Raw genomic sequence first — 13,903 nt, forward strand, 5'->3', positions numbered from 1 at the left:
AAGCTGGAGTTTACTGGGGAAAGAAAGAATGAACCGAGGGCTTTCCTTGTGGCCCAGAGATATAAAAAGGAAATACCCAAGGAGTGCAAGATTGCAGTGGTGGTTCTTTTCCCCACTTTTTGGCTTAAGAACTGGACAAAGAATGAGAAAAAGTCTTTCAATGCCACCAACAAACCAAGACTCCTCTAATCATGAAACCACTGCCTTCACCCAACAGGTGGTAAACCTGAGACTCAGAGAGGGCCAGTGGTGTGCCCGACCCCACACAGCCAGTCTGTGGTAGAGCCAGGGCTGGACCCCACTTTCCCACTGGCAGCCAGGGCTCCTTCTGCAAACCCAGGCTGCCTCTCCATGATGCTCTCCTTGTGGTTTCTGCAAAATGGCCAGGCGAGTCTCCTGCACAGTCCCCTCCCGCCGTCGTCTCTCTGCGAGACAAAAGGCAATTTACCCAAATGTTATAATCACCTGGAGGCTGGCACGCTGGGGCATCCCTGCCTTATCTGTGGGATTGTTAGCAGCACCATAATGAAGGCTTTGTGGAAGGATAATATCACACTTGTAACTGCCAAATAAAATGCCCACACAGATCACACATCCCTGCTGGCAGGCTTGGGCATCTGCTTTAAGCAAAAGGGGTAGGAAGGGAAATTATGAGTATTGAATGCTACCACTGCACGAGGGACTTAGCGAATCCAGATCCTTTGAGGAATGTATCATTCTCTCCATTTGGCAGATGGGGAAACTGAGGCTCAGAGAGTAAGTTATTTACTGACGGATGTAGCTAGTAAAGGAAGGAATCAGGATTTGAACCCAGGTGTCTGACACCAAAAGCCATGCTCTGAACCAGTGAGATATGCTGTGGCCTTTTCCAAGTCATGAACCTCTCTGAGAATCTAGGCAAAGCTATGACCTTCTACCCAGAGAACTACACTAGAACCCATCAACAGAGGTTTGCCTACAGAGGGCGGAACAGCCACCTGGAAGCCATCCACAGGCCCCTGTCAAGGTCTTTGCCCTAGGAACAACAGCCTGCCCCAAGCCCGCTGCCTCTCCCTGACCTGCAGGAATTGCCCATGGCCCCCCTCTCTCCCCACCCCAATTCCAAAGGCCCTGGAAATTCCCCTTCCAACCGTGATGCCCATTGGATTCTGGTAACAATATGTACCCCGCCCCCACAGCAGCCTCCTGGAAGCATCCAAAGGACACAGCTTCCCCTTCCGTGGCTGGAGTCAACCCCGGCCAGCACTGTAAGGCTTGTTTTGTCTCCTTTAATAGAAGTGAATACAAGGCCAGAGCCCAGGGGCCAGGAGCCTCTGTCTTCCTCAGCCCAAGCTCTGGACCTCAACCTCAGGTCCAGGAAAGGCAGGAAGGTTACGTGCCAGCTTTAGAGTCAGCCAGATCTGCTATCAGATCCCAGCTCTGCCACTTGCCAGCTGTGTGACCTCAAGCTAGTCTCTTAACTTCTCTGAACTTCGATTTCCTCATCTGAAAAATGGGGGTGTAAATAGGACTTTTTTTACAGGGTTGTGGTGAGCATTATTGAAATGATGCAGGGGATACAGTGATCCCTGGCCGAGATACAGCGCTTGTCCCCTGAGGAGCTGAATGCATGGTCACAATTGCAATTATTTTACACCTGGGGGTGGTGGGAGGAGTTGAGAAGTAGGGACTTCCTTAAGTCCACGCCCTAAAGGGAGGAGCCAGTATCACCTTGACAAACTGCCCCCCAGCCTCCTCCTACCCACTTTTGATGCCAATTTCAGGACTAGACCAGAGGCCTGCAGGCCCTGATCTCTCTCTCCAGCCCTTGGCATTGTTCTGGATGTGTTCTTCATCATCCTCATCATTTCTTATCCACCTCGAGCCTAAGAGCCTAAGACTCCCGTCAGACACAGGCTTACTGAGCCCCTGTGGATACCAGGGTCTCACTTGGAGGCCAGAATCAGTGCCTGCCCTCAAAACCAGTGTGGGGCGGGGGGAGCAGATGCATAAACCATCCCAGGATCTGGGATGGGTGCTCTCTGGACAGAAGCTGAGGGCGTTAGGGAGCCTAAGTGCTCAAAAAACTGTAGCAAACCTCCACCCCTGAAAGTATAGTTCAGAAATAACATAACATCAACCATAAAAATCAGTATATGGAAGGAAGTCCAGCATAACTCTATATTCCCTATAATGTTTATGTTGATGTTTAATTTGAAATATCAGATAAGAGATTCTTTCTTCAAAATACCGGGAGTAGGGGCCGGCCCGGTGGCACAATGGTTAAGTTCACACGTTCCGCTTCTCAGTGGCCCAGGGGTTTGCCGGTTCAGATCCTGGGTGTGGACATGGCACCACTTGGCAAAAAGCCATGCTGTGGTAGGTGTCCCACGTAGAAAGTAGAGGAAGATGGGCATGGATGTTAGCTCAGGACCAGTCTTCCTCAGCAAAAAGAGGAGGATTGGCGGTAGTTAGCTCAGGGCTAATCTTCCTAAAAAATAAAAAATACTGGGAGTGCCCCTGCTTTGCTGGTACCAGGAGCGAGAAGCAGCGAGCTGGGGGAGCACAGAGAAGAACGTGTGTGTCCCAAGTGTGGTCAAGATGATGTCCTGGAAAAGACCATGTGGCTAGGCCTTAAATGATGAGAGGTGGATTTTGTTGCATGGAAGGGAAGGAACAAAGCACAGGGAGCAAAGGCACAGAGAGATGCAGGCGCACAGGGTACTCAAGATGGAGCTCCTGAGACGGGCTTGTGTGTTGGGGGATGGAGGAAGAGGCAAGGGAGGTCTCCTTTAGGCAGTGATGGACACACTGGGCTTTGACAGATGTGTAGGAGTGTGTCTGAGCTGAGCGTTCAAGGCAGAGGGATCCAGTGTGAGCTGGAGAGAGCCTTGAATGCCAGGTTAGGGAGCTTAGCTTTTATCATTCAGACAGTGAGTGGCGGTTGCAGAAAGGTTTTTCAGGGAAGTGTGTAGTGGCTGAGGGCTGCAGCTCTGGAGATAGACTAGGGCATGACCCTGTGCCCACTCAGTGGCTCAGTCAGCTTGGGTAGATGGCTTTACGTCTCTGAGCCTCAGAAACCTTCCCTGTGAAACGGGATAGTAACATTGATTTTTTGCAAGATTGCTGTGAGGATCAAATGAGTTCTAGTCTGTTACTATGAATAGCAGTGGAACATTGTGCGATACAGCACAGGAAGGTGAGACGATGGTGCAAAAAGACTGGGCAGGGTTCTGCTCTGCTGTACACGGGGTCGCTAGGAGTCAGAATCAACTGGACATCACTAACAACAAAGTGTGTCACTGAGTTCTACAGATCCTTAACATCCTAACATCCCTCCTGGCTGTCCTCACTGTCCCAGCCTTAATTCAGCCCTCAGTATCTGCCAACCAGAGGACAGAGGTCCCAACTGCCAGGCTTGTCCCCTTCAGTCCATTGGCAGAAGGGAGCAGAGGTCAGAGCAAAGGCTACAGGGTTCATGCTGACCGAGTGACCTTGGCCTTGGCACATTGCTTCCCTGTGCTGCCTGGGTACCACGGCCAGGCCTCATGAATGTGTTTAGTGAACACAAATTCAGTTACGAGTGCTTGAAAAATAGAAGAGGGGATTGGGGAAGCCAGAAGAACAGCAATATAACCGGCGGTGGTGATTTGGCATCCTCCCTCCCCTCGGCACGCGCTCGCTCTGGAGTGAGTGTGGGAGATGTGAATGTGCCTCCTGCCGTGTGAGCACCTTGCCACACACAGGATGATTCTGGTATTTAAGAATATGTGTTTTTTGCCAGTGTGGCCCATGAACACAGGCCAGCTACCCCATCTGGACCTCAACAACAGGAATAACTGTAGCAACATTGTCAGAATACTGACTGTGTGGCACTTTATGAGATGTCCTTCTCTAGCAAGGGGACTTCCTGTGCAATTCCCAGGGGTCCTCGTGACTCTGGGCACTTTTCCCTTTACCCACCAACTGGAGCATCTAGAACTCCCAGCCGAGACAACACCCGCTGTGCACATGACAGAGGTGTTTATGAGGATTGCATGGGATCTGGCATGCAAAGTGCAAGCCACGGTGCCTGGCACACACAAGTGCTTCCTAGAACCAGGAGCCACATTCCTGCCGAGACTCACCCTCCCCAGCCTGAGCCCTAATCCAGCCAGAGGTCCGACCTTGGAGGCCTCGCCCTGATCGTTTCAACATACTAACGTGAAACGGACCCATCCTCCCACAGTACTTATAATTTTTTTGCTGTTAAAACTTTGAAAGGATTTTTAAAGCTTTGCTGGTAAGTTGTTTGACTACAAATCTTTAACAATTGGCTGTGATTTCTTGAGAGCCAAATGCATACTGGAGAATTCTTGCAAAATGAGGAAACCAAGCCTGCAAATTGATTTCAAGTATAATAAAATTGTGGTAATTTCTAAATTTAATAATTAATTAAGCCTGAATGCATTAATTATAACATTTATTAATTTCAGATTGCAGTTTCTCTTTTTATATTTTAGAGTCCGTCATTTTTTCCCAAGCCTCTTACATTTGAATAGGCCTTAGAAAGCTTGTGGGTGCTGGGCCCTGCACCTCCAGTTCCCAGGGAGGGCAGCAGCCTGGCCTAATCCACCCCCTGACCCCAAGCCTTCCACCCCCCCCAGCCCAGAAGATGCTCCTTTACAGGGAAGAGCAAGGGCAGCCCCATGGCTTCCCCTCCTGCTTGATGGCAGTTTCTGCCTGGGCGATGATCCCGCAGTCATTATTGGCAGTGCCATGGCCTTGGCCTCTGGCCATCACCACTGCCAACGAAGTTCAAAGCCTCTTGCTTGTCAAGAGTTGAGACACAGACGCCTGGGCGTTACCGCCCTCATTGCGGCACTGGCTCCACTCAGGGCCTTGGGCCTGCCCCACCAGCTCACGCAGCCCTGCCTTTGCACAGAGGGTGTGGCTGGGCTTTGGGGTCAGCACCTGCCCACCCACAGGCTGGGCCGCCGGGTTTGCCATGCACCTCCCATCCCAGCCTGGAGCCAGGGTTTCCACAGGAGCCCTCTGAGAGTAGGCCTTGACCCCGGGAAAAGAGGGCAACTCTCACAACAGAGCCTCCTTCCCCAGAGCCCGGCCTGGCCCGGCATTTTAGATGAGCGCTGGCCTGTCGCTGCAGGATGCATGTGCCTCCTCTCTCGACATCCGATCCCACACACACTCAGACTTCAGGAACTCACACACCGCCACTCACCCAGCCACACACCGCCCGTCACACGCACGCTGAGCATTCCCATGCACGTGCTCTCTCCTCTTCACCCTGCACCTCAGACACAGCCACCTGAACACTCACAGCACACATCTATTCACACTTGCACACACGTTCACACTCACACTTAGGTATGTTCTCACATACATTCACCAGATTGGATAGAAACACGCCCATTTGTGCCCATGCACACACATCCTGAGTGTGACTTTCGCACGAGTACACCGAGCCCTTCCCTCTGCCCTGGTGGAATGAAGTGGGACAAACCGGTTCACCCCTCTAAGCCTTGGTTTCTTCATCTTAAATGGGAACAGCCCTGTCTCACTCACTGAGGAGAGGATAGACATGACCCTCTTCCTGCGGAGCCAGGCGCCTCCTAGGTGCTTGGCCAGAGTGAGCGTCTTCCCCTCTCCCAAGGCTAGACGCCTTGTTTCATCTTGGTCTCCTCCCGTTCCCAGTCCCCACCCCAGCCCCCCAAACAGGGTGGGAGCTGCATAGCAGTGGTGACCGCAGGTGTGCTTGGCCCAAGGGCGTGCCAGGAGGTAGCAGAATCTGGCTTGTGGGCGCCGATAACCCGAACCCACCCATTTGCCCTCTCTGGGCTCGCCTGCCCCAGCCTGCCCACCTCGCTTTGAACAAGAGTCATTACCTGAGCTAGGGCTCGGCATCCTTATGATGCTGATCCTTGTGTAAAGACCTCCACCTCCCCCGGCTCCTCCCTCCACCCCTGCAGGGAGCCAGAAGTCCCAAGGGTGATCTGAGTGAGTCCCTTAAGAACGCTCCCTTGAAGCCATCCAGTTACTGAATTAAAGACCCATCAAAATGATGATCATAGCTCCCACTTCCTGGGTGCCCAGCCAGAGCCATTTGTCCTGGCTGGTCCTCAGTCTGCCCTCTGTAGGAGGTCTGGTTAAACCTGCTGTAAGACAAGGAGCCCAGCCCTCTTGTCCAAGATCACCCAGCAAGTTGGTGGCAGGGATCAGCGTCAGACCCAGAACTCCTTCCAGACTGATGTGCTGTCACATGCGTCCTGGAGTCTCACCTTGCAAAGACAGCTTCTGGCTTGGTTTTGGTTTTTGGCATTTCCCATGCACCGAGCACTGTGCTAAGCACTTTTCAGGAGTGATCTCACTTGATCCTCACAGGAAACCTTCCAGGCAGGCACCTTCGTAGATGAGGAAATGAGACCAGAAAGGTGCGAGGCCATTTGCCCAAGGTCTCCAAGCCGGTGGTGGCCGAGCTCCAAAGCCCACACTCTTAACCGTCATGCATACTGCCTCCCTGCCAGCTGTCTGGGGAGCTGGCATTGCCTGGCATCTGTTGTGAGCCGTTCAGGATCCCTGCTTCCCCCAGCACTGCGTGACCTGCAGACTGTACCACTGATACCCTCGGTGACCTGGGCCCCCTCGGTGGCCTGTGCAGGCCTGCCCCTCCTGCCCTCACTGTGAGGCAGGCCCCAGGCCAGTCAGGGCTTTGAGCTTTCTGAGTGTGGTTGGCGCCCGGGATGAGCCCAGACAATCCATCCTCTCCGTGCGGTCAGGCTGCTCATTCTATGGCCTCAAGACAAAAAAGGACACAGCAGCCGGCGGCCTTGGCCCTGCACTTGGCACATCTGCTTTGCCCTCTCAGGAGCTCTGTTTACTGAGGGTGGGGAAGAAATCCTTCCCCCTTTGTCCAAATCCCACAGGGTAAACCTATTACCTTTAAGTCTCCAAATTTACATTTCTTGATTCACTCATTCACTGTATATTTATTAAATACTTTTTAAGTGACAGATCTGCACTGGGCCCTGAAGACCTGAAGTGAGTGGGATGTGGCTGCCTCAGGCTGGCAGTTAGCAGGGGGTGGGGGGTGACCTTGACTGATACCATGACCAACACCATGACATTGGCCTGGGTCAAGGGAGGTGACATCCAGGCAGTGCCCATGGAGTAGAGGGCAGCCAGGAGGGCACTGGGCCCCGGTAACACACATGCATGAGAGGCCTTAAGCTTAGACTGTGACAGGACAGAAAGAAGACTATGTTCCTCAGACAACTCTGATTTACCACCCTTTCCTGACCACACCACCTTTAGTGCACTGTGGATTTATACTTGTTTGAGAGAAATCCTGGAATAACACATATTACATTTGGTTCTTTGTGTTAAAAGCATTAATTTGTCAAATGTACGTGTTTAAAATACACGGCAATTGTTATCCTCTTGGCTAGGCCTTCCTTCACTTTTGTAGGCTAAGGCCCGGAAAGGGGAAGTGCTCTGACAGGCCCCGGCCTGGAGCAGGTCCTGAAAGGGAGGGTGTCCCCTGCACAGTGCACAGTGTGCACAGAAGCACAGAGGCACTGTGAGCGCAGCCCCGGGCACTGCAGTGTGTCAGGACAGCTGCCTCTTACAGGGCGAGGCAAGCTGGGGAGGGAGCAGGCTGGAAGGCAGGAAGCTCTAGAGGCCCTCGAAGTCCCCTTGAAGGAGAGGGGAAGCTTTTCAGGGAAGGCTTCTCAGCCGGGGAGCCCATGGTCAGATGTGGGTCTTCTCTTGCAGCAAGTTCCTTTTCTTCTCTGTAGGAAGCCCAGCTCTCGTGATTGGTGAGATTCGCTGGGGGTGGGGGTCGGGGGTGGGTATGCAGGAAGCAGCAAGGTCACTTCCAAAGCTTCAGAACCAGAATTAAGAAATCTGCCAAAGGCTACAGACCTCAACCTGGAGTGCCTGAGTCAAGCCTCTGAACCAGGCTCCCTCCTGGGTCTCAGTCCCCTCTGTCCCTCAGCACTGGGCACAGGGCTGGCTAAGGATTGGGCTGGTTGGCCCATCCATCCATCCATCCATCCAGTCATTCATTCATTCATTCAGTGGATATAGCTAAGCACCCCCTATGTGCCAGACCCTCATCTAAGCACTGGCAATACCACACTGAACAAGCAGATGAGGCTCCTGGTTTCCCTGGAGCTTGTGATTTGGATGGAGGAGATAGACAACATGTAAATAAACAAGAAAATTGCAGAGAGAGGCATATGCTATGAAGAAGATAAAATGAAGATGGAACAGAGCGACTGGGAGTGAAGGCAGTTAGATTAGGGACCACTGAGGAAGTGACATTGAGTAGAGACCTGGATGCCAAGAAATAGATACTCAGGGAAAGTTTGTTGATGGTGATCAAGGCAATTCAGAACAAACAGGCTTATCTCAGACTTCAACTGGCAAAGCATTTATTGGCTGCCTACTGTATGCTGGGTCCAGTGGTCAATAAGCAGACATGGTCCCTGCGTTGAGAGCTTACAGCCTATTGGGAGAGAAAAACATATGAGGATGTAGAGATTCATCAATTGTGAGATGTGGGATCAGGAAAGAGAAAAAGGTGTGAAAGAGTTTATTTCGGATGATTGGGTGTGTGAAAAGGCTTCCACTCCTCTTGGAGAACATGATTATCTCGCCTTTTAGGGGGCACACTGGATTTTCATGCATTTCTTAAAATAAATGTTTTATTTTAGAACAATTTCAGATTTACAGAATTACTGCAAAGATAGTACAGATTTCCCAGTATACCTCACATCAGTTGCCCTGTTTTTAACATCTGACATTGTGTGGTGCATCTGTCGCAATAAATGAACAGTACTGATACACTGTTATTAACTAAAGCCTACACTTCATTCAGACTTTACCAGTCTTTCCTTTTTTTTGAGGAAGACTAGCCCTGAGCTAACATCTGCCGCCAATCCTCTTTTTTGCTGAGGAAGCTTGGCCCTGAGCAAACATCCGTGTCCATGTTCTTCTACTTTATATGTGGGGCACCTGCCAGCATGGCTTGATAAGCAGTGTGTAGGTCCACACCTGGGATCCCAACTGGCGAACCCGGGCCGCCAAAGCGGAACGTGAGAACTTAACTGCTGCACCGCCAGGCCAGCCCCCCACCTAATGTCCTTTTTCTGATCCAGGATCCCACCTGGAAATACATTTCGTTGTCATATCACTTGAGGCTCCTCTTGGCTGTGACAGTTTCTCAGACTTTCCTTGTTTTTGGTGACAGTTTTGAGGAGGACTGGTCAGGTATTTTGTAAAATGTCCCTTGATTGGAATTTGCTGTTTTTCTCATGATTAGACTGGGGTTGTGGGTTTGGGGGAGGAGGACCACAGAGGTAAAGTGCCATTTTCATCCCGTCACTTGAAGGCTCCAGACCATCCACGTGACTGATCGCTGTTGATGTTGACTTTGAGCACCCGGATGAGGGGTGCTTGTGGGGTCTTTTCTTTTCACTTCCTTTCCATACTGTCCCCTCTGGGAGGAAGTCACTCTGCAGCCCACACCTAAGGTGTCGAGAGTTATGCTCCATCTCCTTGAGGGAAGAATATCCACAAAAATTATTTAGAATTCTTCCGCACAGGAGATCTGTCTATTCTCTGATTTTTAACCACTATTTTTATGCTGGATCTTTTTACTTTTTAGAAGTTCAAGAACTTTACTGGTGTTTCTAGGAACCGAGAAATATTTTATTTCAATTACTAAAATGCATGAAATTGCCAATGTGTTACATTGGAGGGCAGAAAAAAACCTAATTACTTTTACTTTTTTCTGTTGTCGATACACATTAATGAAAGATTTGGGACATAGCAAAAACAGAAGAACCTCTCTAGTCCCACTGCTCAGAGCTGATATTCACATTCAATTTATTTTAAATTTTCTTCTGTGCACAGATTATACTGTGTATATATAATGTAGGTTTCTTGTCTCTTTCTACCTTTTTTTTTTTTTGCTTATCATATCAAAATCCTTTCTCCTATGTTGCTTTACAGACTTCCTAACCATATTTTTTCAATAGCTGCTAAACATCCCCTCACGTGGCCCAGTGTCGTCCTCCCCAAACTTAGCAGGATGCCTGGCACATAGTCAATGTTTAGAAATTATTTGTTAAATGAATGAATATACGGCAAAGTAATCACTCTTGTTTTTAGAAATGGAGGTTATTTCAGTTTTCTTGATTCTAAATAGTACTGAGACAAATAGATTATTCCCTTAGGATAGCATCCCAGACTGGAATTACTGGGCCAAGAGGGGCCAAAACTTTTCAAGATAAATGCACCAACCCAGAAATCTGCCTCCCCTTTGCCTCTGCACCACTGGCAATTGTGCGGAGGGTAATAATTTACAATTGATTAAAGAGTTTGTGGGGTGATTTTCTTCCCCATCTTTTTTTCCCCTCCTCTTCCCCTCCCCTCCTGCCAAAAAGGGGGGAAATTATCCCAGAAGGTGAAGACGTTCTCAGACAATCATATTAACATATTCCAACAATCGCAATTTGCAAAATAGTAATCACAACTCCCGGGATCTGGGAGGCATTAATCAAAGCTGCAGGTTTAATTCCATTTTAAATATTGATGACATGTGCTTCGGCAGCCTCACCCTGGCCTGGCAGGGCCAGGGGAGCCGCGCAGCGCAGGGGAGGTGGAGGGAGGGTTGTGAGCAGCTGCCCGAAGGGGAGGCATCTGTGATTCAAATTGGTGGCTGTGCAGCCAGGTAGAGAGTGAAAGGGGTAGTGGAGAGGGCTGTTAAGTCCATTGCTGTCAATTTGTGACGATCAGGGAGGGGCCGGAGGACTGGCTCAGCACAATAAACCCGGTTTGTCTGGTTTCAGGGGTTACCACTGAAGAGGTTGCAGCTGCACTGATTCGAATAGCCTGGAGACTTCAGAACTGTAATTATCAACCAGGCTGCTCGCGGTGTGGCAAAAGTGGGCTTCACCAGCGCTTAACTCCTTGTGTGCCGCCGCTCTCCCCACCCCTGGGTTGGCAGCCACGCGCAGATTCCCAGGCAGCCTCCCGAGGGGAAACTGAGGCCCACTGGCTACTCAGGGCAGTCCTCAGAGGCCAGAGCGTGCCAGGCAGCAAGCCTTTTTCCTCAGGTCACATATAAAGAAGTAGTGGGGGCGGGGGCGGAGGAGGCTCGCTCTGTAGGGGCAGCCTCACCTCTGGCATGCTCCACATCTGCACTGATGTGGAAAGTCAGGCTTCAGAGTCTGATGAACCTTGGTTTGAATTCCACTGGCTGTGGACATGGGGCTAGGCTCATCGGCTCTATGAAATGGGGGTGGTTTCCCCTGTGCTTCTGGGCTATCACAAAGACTCTGAGATTTCGTGGGTTTGTAAAGCACAAGCACACGGGAGGCTGTCAATAAGCCGCCATCTCCCTGGGCCTCGGGCTTTCACAGAAGAGGAAAGGGTTCCTGGGCACGGGGATCTGATTCAGAGGGCAGGATTTCTGCTGGCCCTCCACGTTTCAGCTCTCAGGGAGTCCCCTTGTTCCTCTGCCATTGCCGTTTGTCACCCAAGGGTGGATAGTCCCATCCTCCCATTTCTTAGGCGGGAGGCACTGGGTGAGGAGAGGAGGGAAGAGCTCCTCCAGCAGGAGAACTCCTTGAGGGCAGGGGTTGGGCTAGTCCTTTTTGTGCCTAGGGCACGGCACAGAGGGAAGGCAGAAATGAGGGAGGGATGGCAGGCCGGCAGTGGGTGTCACAAAAAGACCACTGGCTTAGGCAGGAGTCCTGGTGAATGAAGTATGTGTATGACTAGGTGACCATCCTACTGGAATATAACCCTAGGGGAATTGTCACACGAATCCACAAAGGGATGTGCCCAGGAATGTTAGTCCCAGCTTTACTCCTGGTAACTGTGTGTCCGCCACTGGGAGGATGGATAGTAAAATGTGACAGAAGCCCATCATGGAATATTAGGCAGCAATAAGCAGCAAAGAACTAGATGTACATGTAGCAAGAAGAATAGATCTTGAAAATGTAGTGTTAAGTGAAAAAAGTAAGACACAATGAAATTCACAGCACAATGCCATTTATGTAAATTAAAACCACATTTGCACACAAAACAACACTACATATTTTACACAGCTACATGCATTTTTAGGGGTATATATCCCACCATTAGAGTGGGTCTCTGTCGTGGTTGGGAGCGGGGCTGGGTGTGGGTTTGGGGAATAAAGGGGAAAAACAAAAATAAAGTCAGTCCACAGAGGGGCCTGGCACAGAGAGATGACGGTGGTGTGCTGTGGGCTGAAGAATGTGTTTCACTCAACTCTGTCTTTCAGAGGTTTATAAAACAGCACAGGCCTTGTTGTCAGACAACCCCAGCTTCAAATTCTCGTATCTCCCACGTACTAGCCCTGTGGCTGTGGACAAGCGACTCGACCTCTCTGAGTATGTTTGTTCATCTGGAGAATGGTGGGATCACTTCCGTCAGGTGGTCACGAGGATTAAACTAACGGAGATACGTGAGTGTAGGGCTTACAGGAACATCAGCTCCTCCTCTCTATTTCCCACTGAAGGGACCTAAATAACAGAGGCCATCAGCCCCCTAGGGAGCCGTGGGTTCTTTGAAGGGTCCTGAATGGAACGCCCAGAAAGGAAACTAAGATCTGAAGGCTCTGGCTCCTAGCAGTACCGGCAAGGCCTGGACTGGCTCTCCTGGGCGTGCTGTTTGGGTGTGTGGATGTCGGACTGGGCAAGTGCCCGAGCGAGCTGCTCTCTGAGTGCCTGTCAGGGCTGCCCAGCTCAGAGTGGCCAGACAATGTCATGCCTGCCTCCACCAGCAACATCCACCATCTGTAAACCCTCTTGTGTTCAATTTCCCCCAAGACCAGGCATTCACAGGCAACCGAAGGATTTGGTTTTAGTGAATTATATAGAGCTAAAGAGACTGGCACCAAGGCCATCCCTCTGTGCTGGAATGCACTCCAGACCCGAGACCCCACCTGGGGGTCTCCCAAGGCAGGGAAGGCCCAGTGGGCACCAGGCATAACCAGCTCTTCCTCTTCTCCTGCAGATGATGACGAGCACGAGTGGATCATCCGGACGTGCCGGAAGGGCTGGGATGAGATCGTGGGTCACAGCCTCAGGCCATGAGCTCTGCAGCCGCCTCCGCCAGAGGTTTCCTTCTGCACGGCTGGCACTGGCTGGCCCACAGAGCAGGCTGTATTTGTAGAACCTGACTTTTGACTCAGGAATAAAGGCTTTCTGCAGTCAGTGGCCCAAGTGTACTTTCCTTAGACTGTTTCTTGGAACAGGGATCCTTATTTCACCCGCATCAGAATCACTTGGGGGAAAATTGTGAACTAGATAGTCCCAGCCCCTACCCTGAACCTGCTCATCAGAATCTCTGGGAAGGGGGTCAGCAATTTGCTTTCCCAGATATTTCATATGCACATGGAAGTTTAGGAAGCATCACCTTACAATAATAGATATAGGTAATTCAATGAGTGACTAATATGTGCGGGCAGTATGTATGGATTATCCCAGCTCCTCACAACAGCCTTGCAAGAGAGAGCTCAGCATCACCTTTTACAGATGGGGAATCTGAAGTTCAGAGAGAGTGAGTGACTTGCCCTAAGTCACACAGCATTTGAATCCAAGTCCCTCCAAAGACAAAGCCCAGCTGTTTTTTTACTGCAAGTTGCTGGCCTTACCGGTCTTGATCTCACAGGCCAGGAGGACGGAATGACTGTGCCCACACTCATAGCTGGTACCTTTCTGCAGGCCCAGGACTGCCTCTCCCTCTTGGAAGTTCCCCTATTTGAGCCTCATACCCTGAGCGTAGAATCGGTGTGGGGCCATAGAAAGAATGTGGCTTTGGCATCATATACACCTGGGTTCAAAGCCCAGCTCAACCACAGGTATCATGTACTCTCGGGCAAGTTACTTCA

The 13,903-nt window shown here is 50.7% G+C and overlaps 1 protein-coding gene across 1 annotated transcript in view; it reads left to right on the forward strand.

The window, feature by feature from the left end:
* The window catches only part of MORN5 (MORN repeat containing 5), a 32,963-nt gene extending 19,737 nt beyond the window's left edge, over positions 1–13,226 (forward strand). The window contains exon 5 of the mRNA XM_001501458.6: positions 13,027–13,226. Within this exon, the coding sequence (XP_001501508.2) occupies positions 13,027–13,106 (80 nt within the window). The 3' untranslated portion in view covers positions 13,107–13,226. The remainder of the gene's footprint in view (positions 1–13,026) is intronic.
* Positions 13,227–13,903: the final 677 nt, after the last annotated feature.

This window comes from Equus caballus, chromosome 25 (genome assembly GCF_041296265.1).
Source record: "Equus caballus isolate H_3958 breed thoroughbred chromosome 25, TB-T2T, whole genome shotgun sequence".
Lineage (NCBI taxonomy): Eukaryota > Metazoa > Chordata > Mammalia > Perissodactyla > Equidae > Equus > Equus caballus.